The sequence below is a fragment of the Cuculus canorus genome, chromosome 2, assembly GCF_017976375.1.
Source record: "Cuculus canorus isolate bCucCan1 chromosome 2, bCucCan1.pri, whole genome shotgun sequence".
Lineage (NCBI taxonomy): Eukaryota > Metazoa > Chordata > Aves > Cuculiformes > Cuculidae > Cuculus > Cuculus canorus.
Window position 1 is genome coordinate 39126470 of NC_071402.1, and position 25293 is coordinate 39151762.

General features: G+C 38.2%; 1 protein-coding gene across 8 annotated transcripts in view; it reads left to right on the top strand.

Moving 5' to 3' along the window:
- Window positions 1-25293, top strand: part of ASPH (aspartate beta-hydroxylase) — a 113708-nt gene that overhangs the window by 85607 nt on the left and 2808 nt on the right. For all 8 annotated transcript variants that reach the window (XM_054059515.1, XM_054059519.1, XM_054059516.1 and 5 more), the window contains 6 exons: window positions 3646-3744; window positions 4194-4283; window positions 9054-9191; window positions 16656-16791; window positions 17522-17613; window positions 18924-19057. In XM_054059515.1, the coding sequence (XP_053915490.1) occupies window positions 3646-3744; window positions 4194-4283; window positions 9054-9191; window positions 16656-16791; window positions 17522-17613; window positions 18924-19057 (689 nt within the window). The remainder of the gene's footprint in view (window positions 1-3645; window positions 3745-4193; window positions 4284-9053; window positions 9192-16655; window positions 16792-17521; window positions 17614-18923; window positions 19058-25293) is intronic.

The following is a 25293-nucleotide window of genomic DNA, read 5'->3' on the forward strand; positions in this document are numbered from 1 at the left end:
CCTGTGATTTTTTTTAAAAACCTGGGAAACTTCTGTACCATTATTAAATCTGTCTCAGTAGTGTAGGGCAAATCAGTCATTTGACAGAAAAACATACGATAGCACAGACAAGAACATGAACTCGGTGCTGCACAGTAGATGCCCTCACTATTTATGAATCTGGGGTTCTTGTTTCCACTGTAAGTATATTCATACATTTTTCTCAAGTATTCTTTAATGCAGAAGTCATGAACATATAGTAAGAGAGAGAGCAGAGTTCAAGAAACATCCTCAAGAGAACGTACTCCTTGTTTGTCTAAAGGCTCAGCTTTTTACCGATTCTGCTCTGGTCCCATTCTTTTCTTAATAGTTGTCTGACTTCTTGTGGATGTGGTACTTGTTTCTGCTTCTTGAGGGAGTTCACAAGTAGTTGAAAACTCTTCTCTGCAGGAGAATCTAGACTTCAAATTTCCCACTTCCTGGTAAACTGCTAGATTCTTGGGTAAAAGGTACCGGTGTCCTCCTTTGCTTTCTGCTATGACATTTCAATCTTCCGTCAGTGTTGTCAGATTGTGTTAAGCGTGGGCTGAGCACACACAACCAGCTGGACCCTTCACAAGGTCTGTCCTTGGGATTACAGTATATACTGTTCCAGACTGGACTTAACTGTAGCAGCCATCATCTCCAAGGGATTCAGTAGATGCCCAAGGGATCCTAGTGAATCAAAGATTTCTGCTTTACGTTTCATGGCCAGTTTACTTATTTTCTATTCAATTCTTGTCCTTTTTTTGTATAATCAGATTTAAAAATTGGGCGCTAATAAAAATGGTTTTAAAATTATTTTCCCCAAATTTGTCGTAGCGGCTGTTGAAGTGTTAGTCACGCTTTTATTTGAAAAATCTTAAATATTATATGTTTCTTCTTTTAACAACAGAAGTGATGTGTATGAGCGTTGAACGTGATCAAGAGTTTTGTGTATGCAACTGTAGTTTGGTGTAGCTTAACTGATACAAAATACACTTCTTTACTATGCATTTCCCAGATTTTGTGCTGAACCAGAAATGGAAAAGAGCATCTAATAGGAGAGGATTTCAGTTTTGCCTGGTATTATTTCCTTTACACTTAGGGACAAGGGAACATAATATTAAAAGTAGTCCTAGTAGAATTCAGAGCTATTTTTATTTTCAAAGAAGACATTATAAGCAGTCCTAGTAGAATATCAAGCTTTCTTTTTTTTTTTTTTTTTCAAAGAGCCTCAGATTGTGATAAGATGCAGTGGAGGAGAGATTTATATGACCAGTTATTCTGCTAATAGCACTCTTTCTGCCTGCCATGCTGAGACATGTCTGCATGTCTCACTGCAACACTATATAGACATGCACAGGCCAGCTCTGATTGAGCTATCTCAGGTACCAAAAGCAGAATATCCACATTAACACTGTACTCTGCCCTGGCTAATTAGCCGTTGATAGGCCCAGAGGTTAATTTCAATATTCATGATTAATATTTAATGGGCTATAAGCCATTTAGTAAAACTTATTTCCAAACATAATTAATATTGCATGTGGCAACAGCAACAGAGTAATACAATTTACATTAAATACTTCCAGTGTAATTTCTGCTGATTGTATCTCTTCACTTCTCTTTAGGGGCTCTGAATGTACATCATGCCTTAATGCAACTCAGCTTAGTTTAAATGAACTGTAATTCAGAAAATTCTTTTCTGTCTTAATTAATCAGATAGCTTTATCCTATAGTTAAAGGAAATATAACAAAATTATGTGACTAATAAATATTTCTGTCAGTCATTTTATATTACCCTGCAGGTACAGAGTCTTGGATCAAAATGGTTACACGCAGAATGCTGTGGTAAAAAGGCATAAGATTCATAAGGTGGTAGTGTAGTCTTATAATAGGGATCAAGCTTATCCTTCCTATGAATTGCCGGGTTCACTTCTTGCTAATCATGTGTCATATAATGGGCTTCAGATAGATTATCAAATTGATTGTTCCTTCGTAGTAGCTCTTTTCTGCAAAAAGACTGAAATGCTGCTATTTTTAGCTCATAACATTTTATACCCACATTACACTGGTTTTGGTTTTGCTTGGATATTGTTTGTACATAATAAGATTTGGGAAAGCAGAGAAACTGGCCCAGAGGACTTGTTATAGTTTTGCCTGTAATTATTTTGATTGAAAAATTGGGTTTGACAGTGACTGGAAAAGGCACGGGAGCATGGCTGTAGTATATGCAGATATTTTATCCATGGCGTAAGTTTAGTAGTTTTAAAAGTGGATTTAGGCAAAGGAAATTGCTCATCTGACAATTGTTTTGTATTTAGAAGCTATGCTAGACACAGCAGGTATCAGCCTCTTTAATTCCACTGACTGCCAGGCTTTTGTGATGATCCTCACAGACTGAGGATGTGTCCTGAAAAGACCATCTGCCCTTATTTTAAGGAGAGAAGAGGTGTAACGACAGTTTAACTTAACCATGTAATTGATACTCCGTACAGCTACAGGTAATATTGACTGTATACATCATAGAAATGTAGAGCTGGAAAGTAGACTAAGACATTCCCTTATTTTCCCCTTGGCTAAGGTAGACAAAATGCACTTAAATTATCTTTGAGGAGTTGCGGGTACGGGTTTCAGAACTCAGATCTGCCAGTGTCATGCCTCCTTTCCCTGAAACATTCCCCCACACAATGATCCTTTCCTGCAGCTGTCCCTGTGCACACAAGCCTTTCTTTTGCACAGTATTCGGAAATATCAGTCTCTGGACATTTGCATGTAGGTTTTCCTTTCCTGAAAATTAAAGCAGGTTATAACTCAGACATTATCTAACTCTTGTTCAGGATACAAAATCTCGTGGCTTAATTTAGCATGCTAGGTTGTGGTGTTAGTAAAATAGTGCAGCAAACAGCTGTACAAGAATAATTATTCATCAACTTCTACTGTGAAAGCACGTTGAATCATTACACAGTAATCAGATGGTAATGCAAGGTCTAAGACTTTCTCTTGGCCAAGCAAGCATAAACTCTTCCAGAGTGCTCTAGTTCATTGTTGTGCTGAGAATGTCCTTTGTGTTCCCGGGGTTTGTGCAGTCCCATCAGGTGATGCAGCTGTTCTTTTACAGCATGTTTCTAAATTGTTCTCACTGTGCTTAACGGCTGTAGTACATTTTCTCTTGCCAAGAACAGTTTGCCACCAATATAAACCTATCTAATTTTCAACTATTTTGTGTATATTTCTACTTTACTCTTCCTGTGACTGTGATGTAGGCTTGTTCAAATGCAGCTGCTGCTTTCCTTCAGATTAGTCAAACCTGGGTTAGATAACTTAAGTGTTAATGAATAGTGTTAGTTCTGTGTTGTAGCATGCTCAAGAGAGAGGGCGGAGAAAGACAGGCAACAAAAAATTGATGCAATTCAGAGATTCCAGTTGGAATAATTTTACTTCTGAGACTTTAAATTTGGCTTGTAGTAGATTTTTCTGGAGAAGCGCAAAAGTAAATGGGAAAAAGAAAGTACAGCCAAGACAAAAATTTATCTGAGTCAGTAATGTAAGAAAATGTCATTGCATCATTAGATAGTAATGTGTGCGCAGGTTTGTTAGTTTGCATAGATTCATACATGACTATTTAATTCATTTGTTCTCAATCAGGTTCTAAGGCTGGCTCCAAGTGATGGCTTTGCCAAAGTGCATTATGGCTTCATCCTGAAGGCAGAAAACAAGATAGCAGAGAGCATACCCTACCTAAAGGTATTTTTTAATTTTCATCGACAGTCAATGTTTTACCAGTTAAAAACAGAATTGAAATGTATGAAATGTGTCAAGTGATAGAAGCATATTAATTACAAAACACAGCTTAAGCTACTTGTTGGAGTTCTACTGCAAAATAAAACCATAATCCATCTTTCTAAAATGCTTGTGTATAAGTCTATAGGGTCAGAAGCAAGTGTCCAGCTCTGAATACACCTCTGTCTTGGAGAGACTGAGGGGAGAGGCCTTGGAATTTGGAAAACTGTTAACATTTCTCAGTGCTTTTTTTAATAAAGTATTGTGTTCATTCAATTTAATTCCCAGATTACCATAGTGATCATGTTTTACAGCCCGTTTCGTAGCCTGTCTCTTGCATAGAATTGACAGCTTATTTACGGCAATCAAACGAACTCTTTTAAAGCTCCTATCCTTTTTTTTTTTTCCCTTAGGAAGGACTAGAGTCTGGTGACCCTGGCACAGATGATGGACGCTTTTATTTTCATCTGGGTGATGCCTTGCAGAGAATGGGAGACAAAGAGGTATGCATTTAATGTGTTGTTGCTTTAAAGTCTAAAACTGTGATGGACTGAATAATCCAGAAAACCTTTTTAAGCCTAGGCTCAGTGTTGAAAACATGAGTAGTCTCATTGCAATAACAATCTAGCATATGTGTGTAGAGGTCAAGATGAACAAAAGCAAAATATCTGCCACTGGCATGACAATACAGTCTTTTAGCACCCTTTGCTTTAGAACTAACCTATACTTTTGAAGCTTGCATAGAGCTTTTTGAACTGAGGGACCAAAAATTTTTCAAAAATTCAATGAAGATGTTTTCAGAGTCTGTTTTCTGCTCTACAATACATTGTACATACAGTAGATCTGGAACATTGAATGTAATAACAATATCTAAGTTTTTAAAGTTAGATTGCATTCTCTGACAATACAATAAAATATTCTTCCAATTAAGATTTTGAGCTTGAAAGCTTATTTACAAGTGAGAATTAGTTGGCCTCATTCTATACTTAAACATACATGTATACATATGCACACAGACTCTGTTTGCATGTGCATGCTCTCTCTCTGTCTTTCTGTGTCATCTTTTCTCAACAGAAAACCAAAAAAGGAAATCCTTGTATGCTTCTGTGGAATATTCTGGGTTGAATGATTGAGCCTAGAGCGTCCCATTATGATGTTTGACTAGAGATCATAGAATCACAGAATAATTTGTTGGAAGGGTCCTTTAAAGGTCATCTAGTCCAACCCCTCCCTGCAATTAGAAGAGAAATCTTCAATGGGATCAGGTTGCTCAGAGCCCTGTTCAACCTGACCTTGAATGTTTTCAGAGATGGGGCATCTATCACCTCTCTGGGCAATCTGTTCCAGTATTTTGCCAGCCTCATTGTAAAAAATTTCTTCCCTACAGACTCTAATTAATGTACATTGTCCTGGTCCCCAGGATAACTATATGTTAATGTTTATGAAATTAATGGTCAAACTTGCTATAGACAAAGTTTTAATCAGTGACAAATGAACTTTTTTGGATAGAGGAGACTTGGCATGACAATACAGTCTCTTAGCATTCTTTGCTTTAGAACTAACCTAAACTTTTGAAGTGACATTTGTCACTGGAAATCCAATGGTATGCTACATTTTTCTCACTGACCTTGCTAGACTTGCTGAACTTCAAGATTTATGCAAGGAAACAGGTCAATATTTAAGGAACATGTGGAATTGCTGTCTCTAAAGGTTTATTGAAAGTAGATATTCATCTATTAAAGCTAAATTAGGAATTGTGAATATGGTCTTGGTAAGTGTTAGGGAAACGGTTTTGAGTATGCCCTTCCCAACTTTTGATTGTAATTTGATAAAATGCCAAGCTGACAAAAAGATAAATTAAAACTGTGGAAGGTATTGTAGAATGACGTGCTATTCATACAGAATGTATAAACTGAATGCATCTCAAACAGTTTATTTTTTTGGAAAAGACATTACACTACTATAATTCTCCTGAATAGTATAGTGGTCATTATTTAGTCTTTCCACAACTTATATCTGCATGCAAAAGAAAGGTTTCTCATGGAATCTCAGGACTGGAAAGGATGACCAAGGCAACGCAACGTAACTCTACACCATTCTATCAAAGGCAACCTCACAGCGCAATCCTTCTAATAAAGATTAACAGTATTATACATTGTGATTTTAGCTGATGGATCTTAAAGAGCAGCAACATTCATACTCATCAGTCCATGGCTGAAACAAGTGATTCATTGCCCTTATCATTTGCGGGAACTCCAGACATTGCAAATGAATGCAGGCAGCCAGCATGAACAATCTGTTGATATCCCGTTGCTGTTACAACTTACATCTTGGAGAACATATGTTATAAATCACAATGCTTCCATTTCAGAGGCTTAACCAAAATAACATCAAAATTTGAAGGTATACCTGAAGGTATTATGTAAGTTTTTTTTTTTCGACCTGTGCACAATTTTGCAACGATTCTCTAGGGAAAAAAGATGAAAGCTTATACATGACCTGCTATTACTCTGTTCATCCACACTACTTTTCCATACTTTAGATAACTACTGTAAGGCGATATTTTATTGTGGCCTTATCTCTGTATTTCAGGAGAGTTATGAAGATCAGAGTACATTTTTTAAAAGCTTCAGGAAAATTCATGGATTCTCAATAAATAATCTATGGTTACAATGTAGAGACTGATATAAAAATTTGAAAACAAAACCAAACAAAGTTATTGCTTACATAATATCTGAAATAAAAGGTATCTAAGATGACATCTGGACAATCCATTACATTAAGCATTTCTAGGAGCTTTTTTTTTTTGTAACTGAATCCTAAGACTAAGTCTTAGTAAGTCACATACTGTTCTTATGGCTGATTTGTATCCAAAAGGTTTTGGTTTTCCTCCTAGTTTGCTGGCTTCTACGTAAACATAAAAAATAAGTTGAAATGAATTATTCTCCTTGAGATGTTTGTTTGATTGTATATTTTGCTTTCTGTTAGACCCCATGCATAAAATGTTTCTTCTTTGGCTTAAGACTTAGCACTGTGGGTTTTGTCTCAATAAGTCTTTTGTTTTAGTCTTCGTGTCAAATGGGGGCAGATAAATGGAAAACTGTCATATGCTCATGAATTAGAATAGGAGAAATTACTTTTTGAAAAAGAAATAACAACTAAAATAGGTAGTCATGCAGGGAAATTACCATACCAGAATTATACTAGGAAGAGTGTTCATCTTGTCCAGATGTCATAGTTTAACCCCAGATGGTAACTAAGCACCACAGAGGCACTTGCTTACTTTCCCCAAGTGGTATGGAGGAGAGAATTGGAAGGGTAAAAATGTGAAACCTTGTGGATTGAGAGAAAGACAGATTAGTAGGTAAAGCAACAGCCGTGCATGCAAGCAAAGCAAAACAAGGAATTCATTCATTACATCCCATATGCAGACAGGTGTTTCAGACCATCTCCAGGAAAATAGGGCTCCATGATGCTTAAGAACAACTTGGGAAAACAAACACCATAACTCTGAACATCCCCCTCTTACTTCTTCCCCTAGCTTTTATTGCTGAACATGCTGTCATATAGTATGCAATATCCCTTTGATCAGTTGGGGTTAGCTGTCCCAAGCTGTGTCCCTCTGGCCCCCAGTCCACTCTCTGGTGGAGTTGGGTGAGAAGCAGAAGCTCGGCTCTGTACTTCTTACCTCCTATCTCCCTACTTACCTGTCCTGTTACATCCTTTGGTGGTTTTTCAGCAGCAGTGCTAAAAGGAAGTAGGCAGCTGTATGTAGCCTTCTCCATGAATATTTCATCATGGTGCTACTTATACAGGATATTTTCTTTCCAAGCATCCCATTTTCTTCTTTGCAGGACCTTGTTTTGCTGCCGTACAGTGGTAAAGCAAGTTGTGGAAAGGGAGAGTGGAAAAGGAAAGACAAGCAAAGGTCCGATATTAACCTTAGTAGGTTTTAACATGTGAAATAAAGGAAATGGGCAGGAAAAATTAGTAGCATCAGCTCAATTCTGGTGTGGCAACAAATATTTGAAGAAACTGAAGTGCACATATGTATTAGATAATTATGTAACAATTTAGATTCTCAAAGTCAGCACTGTTAGTCATCACAATATCTCCATTGGCAGCAGAAGGCAGTCATTAATTCATAGGTGGAGAATTGAAATAAAGAAAAAACAAAGTTGGCCAAGATGACAAACAACTGGATCTCCCAAGTCCAAGGACAATGCCTAGATTGGGGAACAACAACCCTATGTGGTGCTACGGGCTAGGAGAAGTCTGGCTAGAAAGCTGCCTAGAGGAGAAGGACCTGGGGGTGTTGGTTGACAGCTGACTGAACATGAGCCGGCAGTGTGCCCAGGTGGCTAAGAAGGCCAATGGCATCTTGGCTTGTATCAGAAACGGCATGACCAGCAGGTCCAGGGAGGTTATTCTCCCTCTATACTCAGCACTGGTAAGACCGCACCTTGAATACTGTGTTCAGTTCTGGGCCACAAGAAGGATGTTGAGGCTCTGGAGCGTGTCCAGAGAAGAGCAACGAAGCTGGTGAGGGGGCTGGAGAACAAGTCTTACGAGGAGCGGCTGAGAGAGCTGGGGTTGTTTAGCCTGGAGAAGAGGAGGCTGAGGGGAGACCTTATTACTCTCTACAACTACCTGAAAGGAGGTTGTGGAGAGGAGGGAGCTGGCCTCTTCTCCCAAGTGACAGGGGACAGGACAAGAGGGAATGGCCTGAAGCTCTGCCAGGTGAGGTTCAGGCTGGACATCAGGAAAATATTTTCATGGAAAGGGTCATCGGGCACTGGAACAGGCTGCCCAGGGAGGTGATTGAGTCATCTTCCCTGGAGGTGTTTAAGGGATGGGTGGATGAGGTGCTGAGGAGCATAGTTTAGGGATTGTTAGGAATGATTGGACTCGATGATCCAATGGGTGTATTCCAACCTAGTGATTCTATGATTACTGACCTATGTTTGGTGTGAATGTTTGTGAGTTTTTCCTATTTTGGTAACGTTAGGTTGGACAGACTTGGCTGTCTGAACTGTTTTGGGATTTTTAGTTGGGATTTTGGGGGTTTGCTTGGGGATTTTGGGGGGTTTTTTGGGGTTTTTTTTGGTTTGGTCTGGGTTTTTTTCTTTTTTTTTTCCTAAAGTGTTTTTTAGTATATCACATAAGAAGAATAGCTCTGGCGTCCAAAGAGACCTTCCCAAAAAAATATAACTTTTTTTCCTGTTGGACCTTGCCTGATAGGAATTTGATTGGTAATAACTGCAATCTTATAGGCACACAAGTGGTATGAACTTGGGTACCAAAGAGGCCACTTTGCATCAGTTTGGCAGCGCTCCCTCTACAATGTCAAGGGACTGAAAGCTCAGCCGTGGTGGACAGCAAGGGAAACTGGTTATACGGAACTGGTGAAGGTAAGGCAGTTTTTTTCTGTATACCTTGATTCTCTTTTTTTTTTTTAAAATAACAACTGTAATCTGAAGTGTTAAGCAGAGAAAAAGCTAATCTGTGTGGTCTGAATTACTGTCTGAGCACAAGATTTAACTAAGATAGTATAAAATGGACTCAGATTTTCAAAACTGAGAGTGGGGACAGGATGGCTGAAATTATTAATAAATACAGAAATTGTGTGGTAGACAACTGTCATGTCTCAAGTTCAAAATGACAGCAAAGTTTGGTAATGTCTGGGACTCCCGCTGTGAATTTTTAATTAGTCAGGAAATACTGTGTCCATCATCCCTTGTGTAATGATGACTTCTTTGGAAGCTTGTAATTGCATAAGAGGAACAAGTGTAGACTCCCAGTGATGAATTTAGCAAGAACTAACAACACAGAATTTAGGGTTTTTAAAGTTCTTTTCTATTTAATGCAAGACAGGTAGTCTGGTTATTATTCACGTGTTTCCAAAATTGTGTAACTTTTATTATTTTAGCTTAATTTTTAAAATTCCATTCATAATGTCTAATATAGATATATGGAAGGGGCGAAGAATCTTTTTTCCTATGTTGTAATTATTTGTATGTGGTTTAGCAATATTATTCTGCACAAATAATTAAAACCATAAATGTTTATTAGCAAGAGATGGATTCCTTGAGAGCAGTTGTTTCATTATAATTAGTTATATAACATGTTAATACACCTACTATGAGAGGATGAGTTTATTTAAAAAAAAAGAAAAAAGATTACTCCTTGTTATGGTTTTGACAGCAGCATAAATAAGGTTAGGAAATTTAGATTAAAGTTTGATTTTTCCAGTGTAATCTCAGTCACTTAAAAAAGAAATTAGCTTTATGAACTAGCATTTGGGAGAATTTAAAATGGACATGTGTTGAACTCATTCTTGTGGTATGTGTAGAAATAGATACTTTCTGCCATAAAAGTGATGGAAAACCCGGGAACTTCTTGTCATACTTTTGCCAAACAAAAGGACAGAAAATATATAATCTTATTGATGTTTTAGAGCTATCTGCAGTGATGATTTACAATCGCTTACATGTAAACCATTCAAACTTCTAAGTCACAGAAGGTAATGATCTCTTCACCCTCGATGTGAGGAGACAGGTCGGTTTTGAAGAATGAAAGAATTCATTTTCCTGTTATAAAATGGCTAAGGCTCCACCTTGAAGATACTTTTTTTTTTTTTTATGGTGGATCAGACCATGTATAGAGGTCTTGGTTTGGATCCTGTGTTGTTCATAGAAGAGCCATTCAGAAGACAAATAAGGACAGAAATTCACTGCTGATCTCCACAGTACAACTGCCTCTCTGGAATCCAGTTGTATCTCTTCAATCATTTTTGTAATATGTTTTAGCTGTTTTATGAGCAATATGCATTGAATCTGGACTAAATTGTGGCTGCTAGTTTACTTGCATAGTTATCATAATTTGGGGGATGATGTTTACTTTCTTCAAGATAACATTAACAGTTAAAGTATAAACTCAAAATATAAGTTAAATGCATCAGGAAATATATTCGTATTGTTTGTTTCCCCCATAACTCAAGAAAGTACATGAAATTTTGAATGAAAGCAGGCTTGCTTCTGATAACATATGATGCATCAAGCAAAAATTGAAGTAGCATTCTCCAGAAAGTGGGAAAAAATCATTGAAGAAGTTGGTTTTATTTATTTATTAAATATTCCAACTTTTGTACATGTTTTAGTTAAAGACCACATTATTTCCACGTTCCACACAGCAAAAACCAATCAGAAGTTATTTTTTTGTGTTTCTTCTCTTTATGTTCCTCTTATATCAGTGTGGGAAGTGCTACCAAATTCCAATGATGGAATTTCACATTAAAAACTGCTGTATGAAAGGAAAAAAGCATTGGAGGCCCTGACCCTGTCTCTCTGTGTTTCACCACTTGTTAAACGTGAACAAGCTATTTTCAATACCTTGGTAGCTTACCAGTGTTAACTGAGGATTTATTCACGGCTGAGCCAGTGAATCAGCCACAGTCTCGCAGGTCTCCGTGGTTTGTTCTATTAACCAGCACAGCTGCAGTCAGTAACATGAAATGACAGAGGTTTTGATTCTTGGAGAAGTAAGGAGAAGGGTCAGCAGAACCACCTCCTTGGAATTCAAGCGGGCAGACTTTGGCCTGTTTAGGAGACTGGTCAAAAGAGTGCCCTGGGAGGCAACCCTGAAGGGTAAAGGAATTCAGGGAGGCTGGACATTCTTCAAGAAGGAAGTAGGTGCAGTAGGTGCAGGAGCAGGCTGACCCCATGTGCCGAAAGAGAAGCCTGTGGAGAATAAGACCAACCAAGGTGAGTAGAGAGCTTTGGCTGGAACTCAGGAATAAAAAGGAGAGTTGTGGCCTTTGAAAGAAGGAGCAGGACACTGAGGACGAACACAATGATGTTATAAGGTTGTGCAGGGAGAAAATTAGAAGGGCCACAGCCCAACTGGAGCTTAGTCTGACTACTGCTGTAAAACGAAATAAAAAACACTTCTATAAATATATTAGCAACTAAAGGAGGGCCAAGGAGAATCTCCATCCTTGATTCATTGGTGGGGTGGGAAGCTTGGTGACAAAAGATGAGGAAAAGGCTGGGTTACTTAATGCTATCTTTGCCTCGGTCTTTAATAGTGAGATTGGTTGTTCTCAGGGTATGTGTCCCCGTGAGCTGGAAGACAGGGACAGAGAGCAGAAGGAAGTTGCCATAGTCCAAGGGGGAAATGGGGAAATGGTTAGCAGCCCACTATGCCACTTAGACAAAAATAAGTCTGTGTGAACAGCTGGGATCCACCCAAGGTTACTGAGGGAGCTGGCAGAAGTGCTCACCAGGCTACTTTCCATCATTTATCAGCAGTTGCGGCTAACTGGGGAGGTCCCAGTTGACTGGAGTTTAGCGAATGTGGCACACAAGAAGGGCTGGAACAAGGATCCGCAGAACTACAAGCCTGTCAGTCTGACGTTGGTGCTGGGGAAGGTTATGGATCTGATCATCTTGAGTGCCATCAACATGGCACATACAGGATAACCACAGTATCAGGCCCAGTCAGTAGGAGTATATGAAAGACAGGTCCTGCTTGACTGTCTTTGATCTTCTTCTATGACAAGGTGACCCACGTAGTGGATGAAGGAAATGCTGCGGTTGTTGTCTACCTAGGCTTTAGTAAAGCCTTTGATACCACTTCCCACAGCATTCTTCTGGAGAAACTGGCTGCTCATGGCTTGGATGAGCATAATCTTTGCTGGGTAAAAAAGTGGCTGGGTGGCGGGGCCCAGAGTGTTGTGGTGAATGGAGTTAAATCCAGTTGGTGGCCAGTCCCAAGTGGCATTCCCAGGGCTTGTTGTCTGGGGCAGTTCTGTTCAATATCTTTATCAGTGATCTGGACAAGAGGATCGAGTGTACCCTCAGTAAGTTTGCAGATGACACCAATTTGGGAGGGAACGTTGATCTGCTTGAGGATAGGAAGACTCTACAGAGGGATCTGGACAGGCCAGGTAGATAGGCTGAGGCCAACTGTGTGAGATTGAACAAGGCTATTACCCACTTGCCTGGATGTCTTGAGGAAGAAGGGTGTTTTAGGGTTTGGGTTTCTTTTAGTACAAACCAGAAACAAACATGCACATGCACAAAAGCACTGAGAGCGTTTTGGTAACACTCAACGGGATGCATATTGTGGTGGTGAATACTGGTTTAGTGCTATTGTGCTGAAGGGAAGTGGATCTTCACATCTCTTAACTACTGCCTGTTAATGCTTACCTTTTTTTGAAAGAATGGGAAGGGGCACCTGATTTCTCAGGGAGCAGAAAACATAAGCCTTTAAATTAGGATGAGTGTGTCAAGTTATTTATGTAGAAATTTTCTGTTCATGTTTCTTATCTACGATATTTCAGGCCTTTGGATCTGCAGACTGAAGAAGGTCTTTCTTTCTTGTTTGAGGTCAGCTAAAAAGAAACCTTACTTTTATCATTGAAAACCTGACCCTCCTCTCTTGAGGCAATTAACTTTCCATGGTTCATCTTACTGAATCATTACATCATTCTCTGGTACCTTTTGTAGAATTTCACTATAGCATTATTGTTCAGTTCTGGTGCTTTTTTAAAAGCTACTAAAAAAAGATACAATGGTATTGGATACTAGAGACTTTTCACCAGTCTGAAACTGGTAGGTTTATGTAGGTAATGACCTAGGTAACTTTGTCCTTTCCTCAAGTTGTGTCCATTGACTTTTGGAAAGGACCCAGAGGACGCTTTGCCAATAATGTACTACAGTGAATAGCTGATGGATTAAAGTAGATCTTGTATTGTCAGTTTTCTCTGATGGCTTAGATTTTATTAATTGAATGTTTAAAGTGAAGCAAGAAAAGTGCAGAAAGAGAATGAAAGTGCTGGCAACAGCACATATCCGTAACGTTTTCTGTAGTGCTTAGTGGTTTAGCTAATAATAGCTAAACATCCATATTTAATGGAGAAAATAAATTGAAATATGCATTTAAAGTATGGTTGGATGTTTTAAGGGGATCCTTGTGTTAAAAAGATCAGAATTGATGTGTAGACATGCTGATTGATGTTCAAGCACTGTGAATGACTGAATGGGTGCAAGGAATTTATTTTGAAAGGTTTAAAATAATGCCCCTTACTTGGAGGTCGGCATTCTCCAGCAGAAACATGGTAACTGATTGTGAATACTCTCCTGGTCTGCTTCAGTAACAAAATGACATAGATTGAAGTCTTCACTATGATTTTATTTTCTAGCCCAGTAGATTAAAATGGATGTGCAGCCAGGAGTTATGCCTCACACGAGGAGTAGTAACCACCTAATCTCTGCCTGTGTCATTTATGACAATTCAAAGGGTTTGACAGCACAGAGTAAGGATTCTTTTAAAATAATAGTCGCACATAAAAATAAAACCATATAAAGAAATCCCTCTTTAAATATAGTAACTTCTTTGCCAGTAAAATCCACACTACTGCAAAATGTAAAGCAACTGAAAACTTCCATTATTTTTAGGAACTGTGTTTAAAAGAAACGTGGTGGTTTATGGGAATCAGATGCTGGTAAACAAGTACATATCCTGTCAATACTATTTGCCACCTGATTCTTCACTTGAAATCAGGATATTGCACACATATAATATGAATTTGTTGCTCTAACCGGTGACTTGAATCCCTACATATTATGGAGCATAATAACTAAGCATAGTTAGCTTTTTTCTGTAGATACTAGCTCTTGGATCAAGAGCTTTAAGTCCAAGTCTTGGACTTAGTCATTAAGTTTTAATGGTTTTACCAATCAAAGTATGCCTAAGAGTCTGTAAAATCAGGAAGATCAAAGCAGAGCCGTGTTTGAACTCCTCTAACTCCCTGTTTCCTTTCTTCCTAGGAGTTGCCCATTACTTACTTTACTAAGGCACTGTCAGTGTCTTGTACAGATGAGGTCCGAGTTTTCAGAAGTATAGAGATGCCTTTGATTTCAGTCTAAAACCATTGCAGAGCTAGATCAGAATAAATGATATATATTCATATCACTTCATATCCAACATGTTAGGGAGGGAATCTTAAAAGGCAAGGACAAACATGCACCTTTGGAGATTAGCATGTGGCATGTGTGAAGGATTAGAGGTGATAAAGCAGCTGTTGCCTGCAACAACTGGGACCACCAGTACTCCTCATGCATCATCATGTCTGGATGGGTGAATGCTTCTTCTTACCATTCTTCAGATGAGGGAGTAAGAGTCTGAGGAAGCAAAGAAACATTTATAACATCTTTTAAAGTTTTCCAGTTTTGTTGCTCTATATCACTTAATTTGAGGCTTTGGTAAATGTAAGTTATTCTTTTCTGTGTCTTCTCCAGCCAGTACAAAATCAGGTACTCGAGGTGATATTTCCTTTTGTGGATGTGGTAGCACTGAATCAGTACATGCACTGTTCCCATATTCATCTTTGATCAGGTGGAAATTTTCAGTCTTATTTTGTACCCTGCATTTTGGAAAAGTCAATTTTCCAAAGATACTTTAGGAAACATTTCTACTCAATGTTAATGGTTAAACAAGTGTTATGGAAGCCCATCAGTGGGAGAGAATAAGATGAAGGCACCAGGAAAAATCTTAAGTGCTCTTCCCCTTTACAGATGAGAGAGAAGACAATTTACTAGGAAGAAGAGAGTACTGTAATAACAGAAGTGCAATCATAATTTTAATAGGTTTTAGCCTACCTAAAAATGTTCTAGTAGGAGAAAGTTGCTGTATTATAGATAGCATGTTCAAGCCATGGCTTGCAGAGCCTTTTATGATAGATCAATCTACAACTTCTTTTGTGTGATTAGCTTGTCTTTTAATTGAAAAAACTCACATGGAAAATGCGACCGTGTAACTGGGGAAGGCTAATAACCGTATGGCGTTTTAAGGTTAAAAGGGGGCAGTTAGATCACGTACTCTCACAGACTTTTGAGTTTTACTCAGCTTTAAACATCATATAAAGAGGTATTGTGGAACACACCTTAGCCTATTTTCAGTATGAAATTGATTGAAAATGTATTGCAGAAGTGCTTTGTTCAAGAGCACAAAGGAAAAATGAAAACTATTCACTGGAAATAAGGTTTAGCGAGCAAAGTAAGCAGCTGGGAAATGGAAGTCACTTTTATCCGGGTACATTGTTATGCTGTGAATTTTTCCGGTATATTGCTGTAACGTTAAAATGACTTATTAGTAGTAGAATAAAAGGTTTTATGATCTATCTGATTTTTACAAATATAATGTCCTAAGGCAGCAGAGTGCAGAATTTTTAGTTCTACAACTTTTTGGTTTTCTCATGTATGAAGTACAAGGCAGCTTACAGATTTTTAGTGGCCCATAAATCATCACGTGACATTTCAAAATGTATTTGATCTTTTTTGATAGTGTCAACGTGTGCAAGTGAATCTTTGCAAACCTTTTGAAGGTTTAAATTGTAACTGGTTAACCTAAGTGACCTATTTACATTTGTCCTCTCTATACCGTGGTCTGCCAATGACTGGAATTCCAAGTTATGCAAGTGGTTTTCCAGTCACAGGAGTGCTTCCAGGTAACATTTGCTGTCTTTTAGAAGATCAGTACTCTTCTTAGCTTGCAATACAAAATGATCTATTAAAGAGCCCTTACACTAATCAAAATCAAGTTGAATTTAGACCTAGTTTGCAAAGATGCTGCGAATTATTGAAAATTTACAATCCAAATGTAATTGAGTCCGAAGAATATTGTGAAAGTTGTTTTTCCTGTCTTAACGTGTCAGAAGAGAATTGAATATAAAGCAACTTGATCATGATGATGAACACTTTTTTAGTGCTTTTAAATTTTTTTTAAAAAGTTAATAATGACAGGGAAAATAAAAATTATACAAAAGCCAAAGGCAGTAAGTTCTCAGTGCAGTAACATGGCTCTTTTAACAGTCCTTAGAAAAAAACTGGAAACTCATTCGAGATGAGGGACTTGCTGTGATGGATAAAGAAAGAAGCCTCTTCCTGCCTGAGGATGAGAATCTACGGGAAAAAGGAGATTGGAGCCAGTTTACCTTATGGCAACAAGGTAAAGCATTTTGTATTTAATCTCTTTCCCCAATTTCACTTTCACAGGTTAATAAAAAGTAATAAGGAGTAGCAAGAGTTTTTGCTAGAACCATTTTGTAATCACTGAATTAGCAGAAGGAGGGAGCTAATAAAATAGTGTGTGAGACCCCTGTGACTGTGAACAAGAGTTCTTTATTCTGAACCATGTTCTCCCTAAGCACATCTAAGACTTCGTTGAGGTAATACTCCTCTCCTGGCAAGGCTGCCTACATTTTGCATGGTAGTGCATAGTACAGATCTGTCCCTGGGCTGTGCAATGGGAGACCCAACTATGGCAATGACCGTAACTTCTTATAAGACTCTACGTATGAAAAAGTACCATAAAATAAAATATTAAAAGCAACTATATAAAAATATAATCTGGTGTTGAAATGATATGCTATTGGTGGCATTTTTCATCTTTTTTTCTGTGATTATATTTTGATTAATGATTATATTTTTAAAATCATGTTTGAAAAATGGTAGAAAGCCTGCTCTTCACAACTAATTTAAAAGAAAAGATGTTGCAGGCTGCTCTGATATTACAACATGTGAGGACTTCTGTTTCACAGTCTGTAAAATGGGACTAATAATGTTTCTGTGCCTTTCAGTGTCAGCTCTTTGACATCTTTGTTGTTCTTCTGCAAAGTAGAAAACAATGAAATATTTGTTCATTGCTCTTACATTGCTCTGTCAATTATTTTCACTAGGAAGGAAAAATGAGAAAGCTTGTAAAAGTGTTCCAAAAACATGCACTTTATTGGAAAGATTCCCAGAAGCTACTGGTTGCAGAAGAGGGCAGGTACCTGGCAAACTTCTTCATTTTTGCAAATTACTAATGGTGGGAGCAGGTGATTTTGAGGAATGTGTATAGAGAAATGGATGACCTTGGTATATTTAATGATACCTCAGGCAAACAATGATGTTAACATTAAAATATGCCCAATTTTAACTCCTAGCAAATAGAAGCTATGTTAGCTGAAGCCTTTTTATGGAATCTTTAGTTGATCCAATTTGCCTTGTGTTTGATGGGAGCTTGTGGTAGGTAAGTCATTATTTGCCAGGGGACAACCAGTAAGTAGTAATTTACTAAATCTCAGCACTAAGTGATCTGGTCTGACTCACAGCCAACACTGCTTTGAGACAGGAAGTTGGGTTATAGGTCCTTTCAAACCTGAATTTTCTTGTAATTACTCTTCTTTGAGCCTGTACAAGACAACTTCAGTGAGCCAGTAGTCTCATTAAATTAACCGCTTTAACTCATGGAGTATATTTATACACTGTGGATCAAATACACATTTTCAGCTGAATGACCCAATGTAGACATTGTATAATTCTGTGGGACTGAAATTTTCATTAGTCTTTTTTTTTGTCCAAAAAAATATTACATTCTACCTATAATGACTATATGAGAATGACTTTCAGGTTTCAAAATTAAGGATGTGAAAGTTGGAAAACACAGTGCTAGTATAATTGTAATTCAGAGCCTTGTGTGTAAGTATATGCGGAAGTGTTCTAGAAGGCTACTATTGTGGGAATGAGCAAAGCTATTGTTTCATTGAGTTGTTGCAAAGACCGTAGTTAATATAAGTGATGAGAGAGGTCATCATGCCTAGTGTGGCTAACAGCGAGAAAACTGCTTTCTGTGGCACCCATAGCCAGTGAAGGCTAACAGTGACCTTTGCAACCCAGTTGTCTTCTGAGAGGAGCCAGTCAATCTGGCTAACACAGGCCTTGTGTCTCTTCTGTCATCCGTTCTTTTAAATAAGAGTGTCTATAAGGCCTTTGATACCAAAGAAGGTATTTTTCTCATTGTAGATAGGAGTTAGTTGTTTTCATGTTGAAATATGAATACTATTTTAAACAAAATGAAAAATATGTACTTTTACACATGGACATGCACGACACACACACACATCCGCCCCCTAAGACATGGTTTCTGTAGTCTTGAACACCTTTAGGATGTGAGAAAACACAACTGTTGCAGAGAGTCTAACAAAAGATGGCATTGCACTTTTGCCCCATCATCAAGGGTGAGATGTAATGAAGTCCTGAACTCTTAGCAGTATGACTGTGAAGCTGAATGTATTGAAGGCCTGCCTCTCCTTGCAGATCAAATATTCTATCATGCACCCGGGAACCCATGTCTGGCCCCACACAGGGCCCACCAATTGTCGGATAAGGATGCATTTGGGCTTGGTGATACCTAAGGAAGGCTGCAGAATTCGGTGTGCCCAAGAGAACAGGTATGGTTTGGATTTTATGGGGATTTTTTTACCTTCCTCAAGGCTGAAAAAGGGGTGGCACTCCTGATAGTAAAGTGTTTTACTGATCAAGAGGTATAATTCATTAAACAGGCAATTTGCACCTTAACTCTTGGTGCAAACATATAAATAAAATTTCTCAAACAATGTCAGAAGAATCTTTGGGGACAACGTTGCTCTTCTGTGCTGTGGCATTGAAATAACAGTGAGTTCAATCCACAGGATCTGTGTTTACTTTTTTTCACAGTGTCAATCTAATATAGTTGCCAACAGAGTTCCTCTATTTGTTTTGGTTTTGAGGGAGGGGGGCTTGGAAGTCATTGCTTATTCAGCAAATGCTAAACCTCCATTTTCTTCATCACTGTGACAGAATACTCTTGTATTTCTGGCAAAAGCCTGCTTCCTGGATGGTATTTGTTAAAATTCAGCTAAAATATTCCAGTTGAAGTTGAAGTCGAACGTAGCTATGAAGTGTTTGGCCCAATGAGTTACACAGGTAGCAAATTTCTTTAAAGTGCATTTTAAATATGAATTCTTACCCTTCAGGTAAAAATTGTGCTGATTTGAAGACTAGTTTTGTCTCTGTTTGCTCAGGGCAAAACCAAAAATAAAATGCAATAGCAAGACATTTACAATTGAGGCATATACTAACCTGAGAAATATTAGAAAAAGTGGTTCTGTTTTTACATGATATTATTGAACACAAACAGAAAAATAAATTAACTATATTTCTTTTTTCTTACGGCCTTAATTTTCTGGGACTAATGTGGAATTGTGGTTATGCTTAATGTCCGTATATATGTTGTTGGAGGATTCTGTACTTTGTAGCATTCAAGTGCAACAAGCATTAATTTTGAATTATTTTCATAGTACTAATGCACAGATATATTTGATATTGAGAAATTAAATGCTACTCCTTGTCTGCATGACAGCAATATGTAATGAAGACTTATTTTTTTTCCATAACACCTAAAAATGACTGTGGCGAGAAATTTTTAGAATTTTTGAGACTAGAAGTATCCAACTGTTAATAAAAAATGTCACTATAGGCATGTTAGGATTCTTGCCAGTTTATTTAATGATCTATCAGTCAGTGTTACAATCTACGCTATCTACATGTAGGTGGTAATGAACATGTTGGCTTCCAGCATACCGTATCCAATATCCAATATCCAAAATAAGTTTGAGATAGTTGTGTGGAAGGAGAAGTAGCTAATGGGCTACTTCTTACAGAACTAATAGGGAGACTTTTCACTCTAGGACATTATTATGAATCCACATCAGTGGTGACAGAAATACATTACCATTAGGTGGCAGTTTAGTAGCCTGTGTGAACGAAACGGTAGTTCTGGTTCGGTTCCAAGACAGAGAGCAGCTCACCACCCATTATTAAGGCTGGTACCGTTCTTTGTCTTAATCTGAGCAGAAAGGATAGTGGTGTGAAAAATGAACTTAACCACCTCCTGCTTGGTAGCAATGCTCCTTCAAAGTCAGATTGGAGAAAAGCCTGTAGATGCTGGTAGGCTGCAGATAGAACACTTCAGTGTCCAGGCTCCTGAACGCGGCTCATTCTTATGCATCAGCCTTGCTCATTTGAAATGTAAAACATTTAAGAGCTGACTACTGCCTTTGCTGGAACGTATTGGCTATAGTTGATTTTGGCGAGAGCTATCCATTCAGAATGAAAGACAGTATTTTCCCTGAAAGTATTGAAAGTGTCTACTGATGGCAATGAAAGTGGTTTTTTTACGTCTCTTGCCCTATGAAAGGGGAAGTGGGTGAACTCCTGTGGAGGGGAAGGGTGCGAGGAGGAAATCTTACCTTGGGCATTTTTAGTTCCTCCCCTCCTGGTGGTTCACAGCAATGGTAAACTATCAGTTTCAAATTGAAGAGCTGGCTCAAATATGAATGTTAGCGTAGGTCAGGCTTTTACTGGTTTTCCCACTGCTGTGTGTATGAGAGAGAAAACAGAAACAATGGAGTTTTGTGCTTGGTTACCTCTGTGCCACCCAGTGTGAGTGTTTAGAGGGGCAATATTATGATGCAACTTGTGCTTTGATGGGCAGGTGACTCAACTGTGTCTGGTATGTGTTTTACTCCACTTGGACAAGAGTCTTTTTGTAGCTGCTAGGAGCTGGTACACCTCGGTGTTATTCTGATACAATATGTGGAATATTTCAAAGTGGAATATTTAGATTTGAGCTAAAGTACAGTTACATTTTGTCTAAGCAGTTATTTTTTAAAGTTATCAGAATGTCCCTCTAGTAGCAGGTTTTCTTTACAATGGTGTTTTCTAGACATTGTTTGTTCCTTGAAAATGATAACATATTATGTGAGGAGATATGTGCTAAACAGATGTCTTTTCTTCTGTAATCACCTCTGTTTAGAATCCTTACTAATCTGAAAGGCAAGGTCAGGCAGAGACATGCAGCCAGCTAGAAATTAGGAAGAGTTTTGACTGCTGCGAAGTTTCATGACATTAAAATTAGACCTTGGAAAGCAATAAACTTTGCATAAGATTTCTGGGAAAATTTATACATATGCATGTAAGTGGGAAATACATTCTGTAACTAGCCTTTGTCTTGTTACACACATGTTGCCCAGGCCTGATGCTTGTTTTCTAAAGCTCCAAAACATGTCTTGCAGAGTTTTATTTGCCAACATTTTCCATATCAATTCACTACAGCTAATTTTAAGTTGTTGGGCCGTTTTAAAGTTCTGGCTCTGTAAAGTGTAGGGTACAATGCTCAAAACTAGTATGAAAATAGTACCTACTTATCAAAATCAAACATCTCCATTAGATGAGGTAATCATGTTTTGAAGTGAAGAGGCAGAATTAGTCTCATGCAGAAGCCAGTGCAAGATCTTGCCTGTAACAAGTGAGAGCCATGCAGGTGATGACAGAGAATAGCCGAAGTGCCTTGGCACCAGATCAGAATAATATCATCCCTCTGGTCCCACTGTGAAGTGTTTCTCACACTGTGAAGGTGTCTGGAAGACATTTATTTGCATGCTAATAGTGGGGTTTGTAGTCTTTTCAAAGGAGCTAATAGTTCTGTCAACTTTATGACTTCTTTGTTGTGCAAAACAACCCATCTCATTGTGGTGCAAAGGATAGATCCTGGGTATTAACCTCTGAAGCTACTTCATCTGGGTGCTTGGAGTTTATTATTAGTCTGAAAGTGCAGCTCAGTTAAGGACATTTTAGGACAGGATTTTTCAGGCTTGGCTTAATTTAAAAAAAAAAAACCAACAAAACAACCAAAACCAACCTCCCCCCCGCAAATGCATCCCAACCAACCCGCCAAAGCCTCAAACCTACCCACCCAACCAATAAAACACCAAAACAAAATACTCGCCAAGCAAAACCAAAACCAACTTCCACAAAACAGCTGAAAAATACCATGTACTCCCCCAAATGCCGGAAGTTGACCTGATTTTTTTTTTTTTTTTTTTACCATGTTATAGTACTGGTAGTGGTTGACTCCGTTAACTTGAATAATACCAAAGTAACTTAAGTGCAGTAGCAGAGACTCAGGGTCTTTATAATATAAAACATTTTTCTTATCAGTTAACTGATGTGATAGCAGGAAAAACACATGATCATAGCTGAAACCTGAGAAAGGTTCATTATCTGGGCCTTCAAGGCCAATGTCTGTGTTGAAGAAGCAGATGTGTATTTTTTTACTATGTTATGCTTTCTCATTTATCTACTCTTGAAATATGTTAGATGATCATTGCAATGATCATTGGAAATGATCCAATTTCAAGTTTCATTCCTTTTCAGAACTTACAGCATAACCCCTAAGTTTCAATGGTTGATTTTTGCTTTTATTGAATTAAAAATACTGCAATTACTTGGGATTCTAAATCTCCTTTTCACCCTGTTTTTGAAAAAAGAAAATTTTCTTTGTCAATGAACGCAGTTGAATGAGCTAAGCAGTGTATTTCCAACTTTGATGAAAAGATCCTTCTTTCTTTACATTCACTACTGTTCACTATTCCTAACTCCCTTTAAGGGCATCCATCCCCATGGACTGTTTCATCTCCTAAGGGATCTTGTTAAACTTGATTATGTGGTCATTGTAGAACGGCTTTAGGATGTAACTTCTTTGACCATTATTGATTTGACTGACTGTTATTTATCCAGTCTCACCTGAAGGGGTATAATCAGGTGCATGCTTTTGTCCTGCTGCAATGCAAAATAGATTTGCTTTACTCATTACACTGCCTGACTTGGACATAGACAAACCATGCTACACATAATCAGCTGCTCTCTCTAAGTGTGGTGGGCAATACTGAGATCTGAGGAGCAGTGACAAAAGACTAGCACAGTGACTTTTTGACACATTGTGACATTATCACTCATGGTAACTGAGAATTTTTTTCATTTTTGCAGTATCAGGGCTGCATTTAACCAGGTACTAAACCTCTATTCAAAATTATGAGTCCAGATTTCAGCCAACTGGAGAAGTGTGACAGCTGAAACATCCTGAAGTTCAGCAAAGCAAATGCAAAGCCGTGCAACTGATAACAGATCAAAACCTTGCAAAAGTACAGTCTGGGTGATGACTGAATAGAAAGCAGCTTTGTAATAAAGAACTTAAGGATACCAGGGGACAAGTTGAACACGAGTCAGAATGTGCTCTTGTTTTGACGAAAGCTAAGTGTGTATTGGACTGTGTTAGTAAGTGCATAGGAAGCAGTTTGAGGGGAGCAATATTTTTCTTCTCTTCTGCACTCAAGATACCACCTCTGAAGTACAGTGTCCAGTTTGGGGCTCTTTGTACTAAAGTCTGATAAACTAGAGGGACTGCAGTGAAGGATGAAAAATATGTTTTGGAAACTGGAGCATGCAACGTGTGAGGACAAGTTCAGAGAGCTGATTTGGAGTCTGAAAAAGAGAAGGCTAAAGGGGACCCTAGTTATTGTCTTCAGCTACTAGTGGGTGAGTGTGCAGAAGTCAGTCCCAGACTCTTTTCAACATTGTGCAGTTATGGAATGAGAGGTAACGGACACAAGTGACAGTGAAGGAAATTCCCTCTAGATAGAAATTTTCACAATAAGGTTGGTGGAACACAGGAAGAGATGGCAGAATGACCATGGTTGGAGGTATTCAAAGTCCACTAGTCAAGAACCTGAGATATCTCATTGAACATCAAAGCTGGATCCAACTTTGCAGTGAGTCTTGCTCTGAGCGGAGGCTTGGACCAGACGCCCTTCCAAGGCTACTTCTTACCTGAATTTTTCTGTGATTCTGTCCATCATAAAACTGATAGGAGCACCAACTCTTCCAACAATTACCGTCTCCCCTCTACATTGTTTCTTGCCATTGCTTTTAAATCTGGTAATTTTGTTATTTTTTCAAAGGATGGAGGTACTCAAAACCAAGCCATTTTGAATTATGTGCATCTCTCTTTGTGCCTAACAAAAGTACAGATCTTGGGAAAGAACTGGTGTTAAACTTGGCTCTTCCATAACATAATGCACACTCACCCAGAATATTTGCGTCCGTTCAGTGATCTGCTCTTCCTAAGCATTACTTGGCAAGCAGAGGGACTTTAAGTTATTGTGATCTTATCCTTCTAGTTCAGCTTTAACAGTATAGTTAATCCAGTGTACACTGTGGCATTGCAACCTTCTTCTGAAAAAAAGTGTTTAGACTCTGTGATTTGAATAGATTTATAGGGCAAGGCTGTTAACATCGCTCAGATTTTAAGCATGATTAGGGCCTGCTTCTGTTCTGATTTTTAGAAAAAGCAGATTAATTTAATGTAATTTATTTTCAAACTATATGACCATACTACTGATTGTTCCCTCAGTTTCCATCACTCATTATGTATGTATCTGATTAGTAAAGGAGAACATTTAGTTGAGTACTACACCAGTATTATATATTCTCCTTGCTTATTGGACTCAACTCATTAAAAATATATACATAACAAATTATAACTGTCTGAATGTGTACGTGGGCATAACTATGCAGAGTGAGGGGAAGCAATCCCTCAAAAATATGGGTGTCCATTAAACTGATATTTCTGTAATTTATTTCAATTACAACTCTGATACTCCAATCTCTTTATACTAGGTAGTAAAATCCAGACTGTGAAATTTATGCTGTTCAAATCATTCCTGTATGTCGAAGAACATCTTCAGAGCTGATATACAGTATGCCTATTCCACATTTCAAATACTATGCTAAAGCATGTTCTTTTTTG